Source organism: Chenopodium album, chromosome 26 (assembly GCF_948465745.1).
Source record: "Chenopodium album chromosome 26, dcCheAlbu1.1, whole genome shotgun sequence".
In the NCBI taxonomy this organism is placed as follows: Eukaryota; Viridiplantae; Streptophyta; class Magnoliopsida; order Caryophyllales; family Amaranthaceae; genus Chenopodium; species Chenopodium album.
Genome location: NC_137859.1, coordinates 2,501,974 through 2,511,986, shown reverse-complemented (window position 1 = coordinate 2,511,986; position 10,013 = coordinate 2,501,974). Strand labels below are relative to the sequence as shown.

The 10,013-nt window shown below is 33.1% G+C and overlaps 1 protein-coding gene across 1 annotated transcript; it reads right to left on the bottom strand.

Annotated features, from left to right (window-relative positions):
* Window positions 1-469: 469 nt before the first annotated feature.
* LOC145617460 (telomere repeat-binding protein 2-like) lies at window positions 470-4,985 on the bottom strand. Its single transcript, XM_081672162.1, has 10 exons — window positions 4,723-4,985; window positions 3,763-3,948; window positions 2,812-3,649; window positions 2,591-2,725; window positions 2,391-2,453; window positions 2,217-2,296; window positions 1,835-2,076; window positions 1,381-1,686; window positions 1,219-1,282; window positions 470-758 (listed from the first exon to the last, which is right to left on the bottom strand). Exons 2-10 carry the CDS (start codon window positions 3,838-3,840, stop codon window positions 585-587), a joined length of 1,980 nt encoding a protein of 659 aa, XP_081528288.1. The 5' UTR covers window positions 3,841-3,948; window positions 4,723-4,985; the 3' UTR covers window positions 470-584.
* Between the last annotated feature and the right edge of the window lie 5,028 nt (window positions 4,986-10,013).

Here is a 10,013-nt window from a genome sequence, read left to right as displayed (position 1 = left end):
TCAATTACATTTGAAGTGAATGTTCAATTACATCAACCTTACATGTGAAAGTGAGCCTTTAATCATATACCAGCCAATAGCAACAACGTAAGACCGGCTACAATAGGAATACCAGAAACAATTAAAAACAACTAACAAGTGAATCATCTAAAAACTACTCCTACAACCAACTATCCCTATTTCCCTAGAATTGAATAAAAACACCTCCAAATTCGGAAAAGAGGTGTGGAAATGGAGTGCAAACGAATTCCGTTAGCATAGCCCTTATTTCGTCAACCATTTACAAGCGCCAAGCATTCCCCCCTCTCCAACCACGGAGATGGGGGTCGTGGCAAATGAGCCTTAGATCAATTACATGAATTTCCTACGGAACACTTCCCGCGCTTCAATCTCACTCCTCCCCCAGTCACTACTTTTTACATCACAACCATTTGTCATCATCATCATCATAAACATAAAGTCAGAAGAGAAAATTAAAATCTGGACATACCATATCTAAACTGAAATATATGTTTGTTCATTTCTATATATTTATAAAAATCCACATTATCCAACACCAGTAACCTCCCATGTTCTTGACTGTTTCAAAGGAGGAGGCAAGCGTCGGATGGTTGTTGTTTGAGCTGTTGCTTAGCCTGCTGTTGAGACCAGTAAGAATGGGCAGCCAACACCCTGTCCAGCAGCTCCTGAGGAACAGGCTCTCCCCTCCTTTGTTGAGGGGATATTCTTGCCGTGTGCACCAATGTTTTCCACTTATCCTGATTTTTACCAAAAAAAAAAAAAAAACCCGATGAGCCCTTCGTCACGTGAGCTTGCCCCAAAAGCGAATAAATCAAAGAAAAACAAACATATCTTTATCATTTAGCAAAAGCAACAGATGATGAATTGATCTCACTAGTTTCATATTATATGATCACATAATTGTTCAGTGTCATTACTCATTAGTTTGTTAGGGGGGAAAAGGCATGAAGTCTTGTAGAGGAAACCACCAAAGATTCCTTGCGGCAAATAAAAGATTATACTAATATATGATTATATTAGACATCCCAATGATTTGATTGTTAATACACGCAACAATTTGTTGTACCGACTGTTGAAGAGTATAAACAATAAACTACGTGGGTCCAGATAGATAGAGTGAAGTACCAAACAAGACTAATCAAAACCAGGGTAAATAACCAGCGAGATGATTCTATAGCTTGGCAAGAAATTTATTACCTTCAAATCAACGTAGGTTCGATGCTTCACGTTATCGAAAGCTCTTAGTTTAACATCCCGCCACCTAATGACAATCCCAATCGCCAAATTAATTAATAATTGCAATTTTAAGGAGTTTTGAGGTAAGAAGGAATTTTAGGAAGTAAATGGGAAAAAACATACCTTCCAGTACCAAGCTTCTCCACCGCTTGGACTAATGACTCAACTTCGGTTACAGAGAAAGGTCGACGAATTCTACGTTGTGCCATCTCAGATCGCTTAGATTTTTGGTGTGATGGAACAACGGCCAATGCTTGTGGAGTACCCTCGGGGAGGGCAACTAGTGCGCGAGAATCAACTGACCCTTTCTCTGCTGTGATTTCAGCAGGTGAGGGTGCTGAATCATGATCACTTTCTACAAAATTTCCCAAATTTGTCACTGGATGATCATGAGAAGCTCCTTGATTATTAGCACTCAACGTAGGACACCTGAATAGAGAACACAAGGCATAGAAGCTTGTCAAACCTATATCCAGAACCTAAGAACCATAGATAGCTATCCAAAAGCATACTAGTATGGAGTACTCCACATAATTCTGCAACATGTAACAGCAACGAAAAAAAACCAACAGCTTACCTTGACACAGGCTGAGGTAAATCAGTAGAAAGCAGTAGAGAATTATCCTCGGAAGAAACAGTTGTGCTGATATGTGAAGGGTTTGGCTCCAGGGTGAAACCCAAAGATTCTACTTTATCATCATGACATATACCAGACTGCACAAGTGTTCTATTATCGTCTCTAATCTTTTTTCCTTGAAGGCGCACCCCAACACGCAGTCCACTGCCAAGTAAGGCAGTCACAGCTTCCATTACCGTCCTCTGGAACAGAAAAAAAATAAAATTAAATAATAATGTTAGGTTCAACTTTCATTCCTTCATGAACTACATGAATCAATAACCTTGAGAGAAATACACAGGGTAAGACCCATTACAAATAAACACAATACAAATCAATTCACCTTGAGAGAACCAACAGTAGCTGTCTCAGGCATCTCAATAAAAAGCTCCGGCACTCTAAAGGACTTGATCCTCAGCTTCACTGAGGAAAACGAATAGCATTTCACGTAAATAAACTCTCAAAATTCAACGGTCAGTCAATTCGATATGAATTGCTCCATTGATTGACAACATACCGTGGGATTCCCTGGATGCAAAGGAGGTGCTCTGGCCAGCATCGCATGATGAGGAACCATTACCTACAACAGGTTAGCAGCAATTTGACACATTAATGCATAATAATCAACACAAATACCAGAGGCTACAACTCTATTCCTGACTGCACTGAAAGCACAGAAAGTTTGATCAATGGCCCTATCAAGAACATCATACACACCTTTACATCCATCATCCACATCGGAATTTAATAATGAGCTATAGTGATAGAACTTCCTCTTCTTAAAAGGATAGATCCTCTGAGATCTCGGACGCTTATAACCAGTCCTCCTGCTACGGTAAATGCAGCGTAATCCTGCAAAATCACCAAATGACCATCAGCCTTCAAGCAATCAAATGATGCTAGAGAAAATAATTTACTTTGAAGGAGAATTAAGTTACCAGTATCAGAATGATCTCCATCCTTAACTTTTGAAGCTAATCTCCAATGCTTGGAAGCCAACAGCTTCCTTATTCTACGGTCACCTATACGAGCAGGCAACCTAGCAGCTTTCATTGTGCTAGGTTGAGTACACTCGGAAGAATTTTCGTCATCATCTCTAGTAACTACTTTTACATTATTATCCCTACGAGGGGAAAGTGAACCACAAGGGTAATGATCCACGCCTAAAGACAGTTTGATACTACAATCTGAGCTGGCAACTGCAGGAGAATTCCCATCGAAAAATTCAGGATCCTCAGAACAGTGCATATCAAGCCCATTGCCAGACAATACCTCTCCTTTACCATCATGTTCTTCCACAGATTCATTTACATTAGGAGCACAAGAATCGGTGTGACCAAGGGCGAAACCCTTTGTGTTCCTGGAAAGGCTACAGAAATCACTCTTGTCATCATTCGTATCCATCTTAACGAGAAATTCATCCTTCTCTGGAGAATGAGACGAAGTGATCACAGAAGCCGGGGCTGGAGAAGCATCATTCTGAGGACCAGAATTTCCCTTCACATTGCAACCTTGGTCCTGTACCTGTAATCCAAGCTCCAAATTAAGGGATGCATCTTCATTGCCGCCTTTATCACAATGCTCGTCTTTCAGGCACAGAGTGCCCTCATCTTGATCCTGCATAACGACATCTTGATCGCCCAGCTGACCTTTCTCGATTGGCAAATTCTGAGAACTCTCTCCCTCGAGTAATTTCCCAGCTACAGTAGCCAATAAATCAAACGCACACAATTGGTTGTCTACAGCTACAGCTTTCTCACGAATCGGGCGTCTCTTCTGAAATTCGAGTTTATATAGATAACAAAATCTCAGTGTTGGTGAGGGGGATCAAACTGATCAAAGGGTGCAGCAAATTAATACAACAGATAATCAAAAGGAAGTGAATTTACCCTAGAAGACCTCGCAGCTCTAGGGATGAAAGGCACCTGATATCTACTGAATCCGTAATCTAACCTCTTCTGCAACATATCGCGGAGAACATACCAGAGGAGTCTTCAATTCAATGCTAATATCAGCACCAACCCAACCGAATCGCGTCGAAAATCAATCAAAACCCAAGGCCAATTCTACAAATTCTGTTGCACAAAAGATTCTATTAAAGCAAACACATCACAAAAATGTAAACACAAAAATCCAAAACACATCACAAAAATGATCATTCAAATTATCAAAGAAAAAGATTCAAAATTCATATGAATTTAGGGCCCACCAACTTTATTGATTGATGATCATAATCAAATTAGCCAAATTCAAAACGCAATTTTCATGATCAATCAGGAAGTAGTTAGCAACATATTTCATCATCCAAATCAGCAAAACCTTAAATTATAGCAACATCCCAAGAAAGTAATATACATGAACAATATTATGCTAAAAATTATTATATGACAAACTGTTCGATCGTACCCATGAATTGTTTTTCATCAAAAACAAACTCAAAACCAGCAAAGTAAAAAAAAGGAAAAAAAAAAAAATGATCTAAAACCCTTGCGAAGAGAAGAGGCAAAATTCAAGCCATTTTATTTATCAAAACCCCTAAAACCCACGACTTTACCACCAAAATTTCTGAAAATAAAATGGACCTTGGAAATTACTATAAAGATCACAACTTTCAAAGAAAACCCAGATCTTCCACATAAAATCCAATTCAAAACCCAGAAAATCTGCATTGCCTCAGATCGAACCGATTGTAATCAGAATTGCCCAAATCAAACCCCAAACCCCCAATTAAACCCCGAAAACCAAATGAATTACACGAAAGAAAGAAAGAAAGAAAAAAAAAAAAAAAAAACCAACAACCAATTGTACAAACATTTGATGAATAACAAAGAAATTTACAAATCTCTCACCTTCAAAACTTCAAATTCTTGTTGGTTTGCTGTAAAACCCAGAAAATTTAGAAGGTGAGATTCGAAATTTGTTCGGAGAAAACTAAGAAAATCCTAGAAAATCCTTCACGTTTTCCAATTTCTATCCATGATTATCAGTTTTTTTTTTTATTTTTTTGTCTCTCAAAAAATTTGATTGTGTAAAATTAAAAAAAATAGTGGGTTTCTCTCTCCTTTATCTATATATCAAGAATGCTTGATCGCCAAAACCCTCTGAAAACCACCCAACCTTTTTGCTTAAACCCCTGATCTTATACCATTGACCCCCTCTTACCACTTTGTCCGGTTAAAAGTTACCCATTCACCGGTTATTCCCGGTTACCTCTTTTTAACTAGCTTTAGGAATGGTTATTCCAATTTTGGTTGACCCCACCATTTGTTTTCTTACCCTCTTTTGATTTTGACACGTGTCATTTGTAGTCTAATCGTGTGGGTATGATTGGCCCATACCTTCGAGAAAAACGTTGGGTCACGAACACAAGGAATTTCATTCTTTTTTATTTGTTGGGGTTATTGTTTTTTGGGTGATGGTGCATTTTGCATTTTTTTTAAATTTTTTTTTCCTAATTTAGGTATATTCGTGTTATAATTATATTATTATATATCCCTCTAAATTTGGATGGGTGGCTTTATATTTTATGAAAAAATAATGAATTTGCAAGTGTTGTTATGGGACATTAGAATTTGTGGGAGTTATAAATTAAAATATGATAGATCTAAATTGTGTTTTGAATAAATTATGGTTCATGTGAATTGATTGTTTCAACTAACAAACTTTTGGCTAATTAATTAGTGGTTTCCTAATTAAGCAAAGCAACAATGCAATGCAAGTTGATTAATGGACAAGTAACAATTGATTGTTAAAAAGGGTAATTTAATTAGGTATTGAGTTGCTAAGCGTAATGTCACAAATAAAATTGAGAATTATGATCATTATCATTTTTTTTTTTTTTTTTGCTGCAAACGAGGGGCAAGGCCCCGGGAAAGAAAATACAAAAACTAAACAGAAATTAAACGTGGCCAAGCCACACCAACAATATCATCGTGAATAATACGTCCTAATTCTATAGGAGGGAATTGAATCATCGTGAATAATACGTCCTAATTATGATCATTATCATTATTGTTAGTTCGAAATTAGTTGGTCCTTTCTTTAGATACTTGTAATTTATGTGTTACAATTTCACTTGGGTTGCATCATATTCACCTATTTGAACTTACATGAACTTGATTTGAGAATATTATATTAGAGAAAATATAAAGTTACACTAAACTACTTATTATATAATGGGTATGAAATGTATAACATTATTAACAACACATATTAAGTAGAAATGATAAATTGAGTTTGCATGTACATATGTAATAATAATAATGGAATTTATTTATGTTCATTGTTGCTTTCCAAAAAAAAAAAAAAAAATGTTCATTGTTGGGACATGATATTGAATAACAAGTTATTTTAGATGATGAAAGAATGATGATGAAATGTATCCTAACATAGTAACATGAAACGAAGTACAATATCACTTGAGCATGGAAATGAGGAAAACGTGCGATCTTATTTTTATTGTTCCAGAAAGGCTTTAGCTCTTAAAGAAATATTTTCGTAACACTTGCAAATGCAACTTGCAAGTTCATGCAATTATCTTAAAGCAAGGCTACATACTAATCCAAATGTTAAACAATTATTAATGTAGATTTACATTGATAAATGTTATAAACATGATAGCTTTGTAATTGCGTATTTCTGTTGAGATAAATCATCATTTATAGTTGAGATTTTTTTTTCCAAAATTTTACCAAGCACAAATCTAATACTCCCTCCGTCCCCTTTTGATAGTCCCTTATGGGCAAATTTTAGTCCCAAAATGTTCACCCCATTTGCTTTTTCCAACAACCATTAATATTAATTTTTCACCAAAATTTCCTCCAATTTGCAACAATACTTGTGCAAATTTAAATTTCCCATGTAAATTTTGTTTTCCCATGTACTTTAATCACTTTCTCTCTCTACTTTTTTGCATACCCAATGTCAATTTACTTTTTCAATGTAATTTTACTATTCTTATTTATGTTTATTAATTCCCGTGAAAAATGTCCATAAGGGACTATCAAAAGGAAACGGAGGTAGTATTATATATTTAAAGGGAAGTTTTTTCCCGAGTTTTTAGAGAGCCACATAGGATTTAATTTTCTCAACGCGCCATGTAGGATTATAAATCTTAATAGTAGCCAATTAAATGAGATATTATGAATTTCTTTTAGAATTAAATAATTCAAATGCTACGTAAGCAAAAATTGGCGAATGAGATTTTTAGGTTTAAATTAATTATATATTAAATATTATCTTTTAATATTAAGAATTTTATCTAATTATATAACAAATTTTAACCAATAAATACAAATAAATAAATTAATTAATTAATTAAACAAATCGTGCATCGCACGGGCTTCATCTAGTACAATATATTTCAAGATTTTTTCGCGGATATAAATAGTACTCTATCAATATACTCCATGCTCCAAATTCATGCAGTAACCAATATGTGTTTCTAAATTATTTTCATATCCCTGTATTCAAAATAAAATCATATTTATGCTCCATCATAAAAAATTTTTTTAAGATTTTATCGTGAATTAATTACTCCATATTAAAATTATAGTCCTTATATTTGAGATTGTTATATTACGTAATTACTTTAATCTCGACAAATCAATAATTAAAAAAAAAGGATATTTAAATCAATGATACTTCCTTCTTAAGATACACAAGTATACTGATTACATAATTAGACAATAATTTAATTAATCTTTATAATCAAAATTGAAATAATTTTAAATCTCAAAGATTAACAAAGAAGTGTGTCTTGATGAAATGGATCATCATATCATTCATTAATTGTCTAATTGATCATATGTAAAGGAATATATAATAAAATCCAGATCTAGGATTTTTATCCTCTTTTGTTCTGTGGATTTTTATATTTTATTTTATCCTAACCCCATCTACTTCCATGTGCATTTTTGCTGGTGATGCTAAATTATAAACATTAAAATAGAAAATAAAAATAAAATGAAGTAATAATAATAATGATGATGGAAGTAGGAGATGACATTTTGGTCACGAAGTCGAAGCACTTTATTTTGTGGCTACAAATTCAAATTGATTGCCACGTAGAGAACGTTACATGGCAAAAGTACCAATAAGTAATCACCATTGGCCACACATTGGTCTTTCTCAATCTCCGTATTATCCCATAACCTTCTTGTAGACAAGATGATATATGGACGGATCACGGATGCATGTTAGAAATATAAATAAATAAAATAAAATATGTTTGTAGTAGAACTTTATGGCGTACCGGGATGTATATGGATGTGGTACTCTATACACACGCATTTTAGCTTATTTCAATAAAAATATGTTTAAATAAAATAATTACAAAAATAAAGTCATAATTATGGTAGATAATAAGCGTTACTTATATTACATTTTATATATAAAAATAAGTTTAACTAGTAAGGCCCTGTTTGATTCACCTTAATTTTGCTGAACTGCAATTATCTTTTACTGAACTGAACTTATATTTACTGAACTGAACTTAATTTTACTAAACTGAAATTATTTTTACTGATTTTCTATTATAATTCTTCTTTAAGAAAACTGAATTTTACTGAACTGAACTTATTTTTACTGAACTGAAATTATTTTTACTGAACTGAAATTAATTTTACTGAACTGAACTTATTTTTATTGAACTGAAATTATTTTTACTTAATATTATTTTTTTAAGGTGAAAAGAACAGGGTCTAAGTAAGATGAGTTGAGATAAGTGAAAAATTAGATGAATAAACACACCCTTACAAGCCCTTATGATGTATTCTATTTACATAATTATATTTATCTAAACTTGTCTTATTAGGGCGGATTACATACCCAAGTACAAATTACAACTAAAATAAGTTTTAATAAATTCGGATGAGTTCAAGTAAGTTTAGATCATGAAAAATCAGGTGAATGACTTTAGACCGTCAAATCTAATGCTCTCTATTTTAATAAAATGATTCAAGTTTGTAAATGAAGAAATTTTCAAAGTGTGTTTAATATTCCTGACTTTTACTTATTTGAACTTATATTACAAATTCATATAATTTATCTTGATGATTTTACTCATGCATTGAAAATTTGAAGTCGGAAATATTATGAAAACAACAAATTAATTTTTAGAAGAGACACATTGTGAATACGTGTTTTGTACAGTAATATTTTGTCCTGCCAAAGAATGAAAACATTTAAAAAAGAAAATGGTATAAGAGGAATATATATAGGATCTCCCCCATATTCTTTATTCATCTATGGTTTTCTTATCTACAAAATCAACCTCCAACTCCTCAAATATTACTGCTAAACATATTAAGAAGTATGTGGTTGTTAAAAAGACCTACACGTGTCAGGAATCAATAGAAGATGACATTGATTAAATGGTGGTATTGGGTTTGAAGACCTTGGTAATTTGGTATTGTTACTTTTTTTCTCTCTTACGTGGCTAATTGGGTATAACTAGATTTTTTTTTTTTCGAGGGAATTGGGTATAACTAGATAAATACACCACATCCATCAAAAATTCATAATGCCGTTTGGTTTGGTATTTTCACAATTATACGTACCGTGATTAAAGTTTCTACATGGGATTTTTCTCTATTTAATTTATTTTTGGTCGAGGATTTAATGATTTGGTGAAATGTAAAAGTTTAAACTAAACCAAAATTTTGGTACTTTTAAAAAGAAAAAAGATTGGATTTATTGATCAGTATCCACTTGTTTTGTACTTGTATAATTCTTTTGATTGTAAATCACCCCATAATCCATAGTAAAAAATAAATAAATAAAAGGAACAATTGTGAATATTTTGAGGAGATGCATAAAGTATTCCTTACGTCCAAACTCCAAAGTTTTCATCCCCACACTCAACTGTTTTGTGCTGTTTAAAAACCTCATTTTGAGCTTTTTTTTTTTTTTTTTTTTTTTTTTTTTTTGCGAAAAATGGAAAAAGATGTTTGTAAGTTCCATTTTACTCGTATATACTTGCAAAATACGAAGGTAGTATTATATATTGATACATACCTTAAGCAAGATATTTAACTAGGTGAATGGACAGATTAATTAAAATTATTTTATCCTTGAAAAAAAAAGTGCTAAGTTATTACTGTTTAAATTTTATAGCTTTATTCGTCTATTCGCCTTCTTT

What these genes read in the sequence shown, in the direction of transcription:
- LOC145617460 (XM_081672162.1), bottom strand. Translation starts at nt 3,840, where the DNA reads ATGTTGCAGAAGAGGTTAGATTACGGATTCAGTAGATATCAGGTGCCT. An exon ending in CTACTGTTGGTTCTCTCAAG is followed by an intron (nt 2,077 to 2,216) that starts GTGAATTGATTT and finishes TTTCTGTTCCAG; the next exon opens with AGGACGGTAATGGAAGCTGT. An exon ending in TTACCTCAGCCTGTGTCAAG is followed by an intron (nt 1,687 to 1,834) that starts GTAAGCTGTTGG and finishes TTCTCTATTCAG; the next exon opens with GTGTCCTACGTTGAGTGCTA.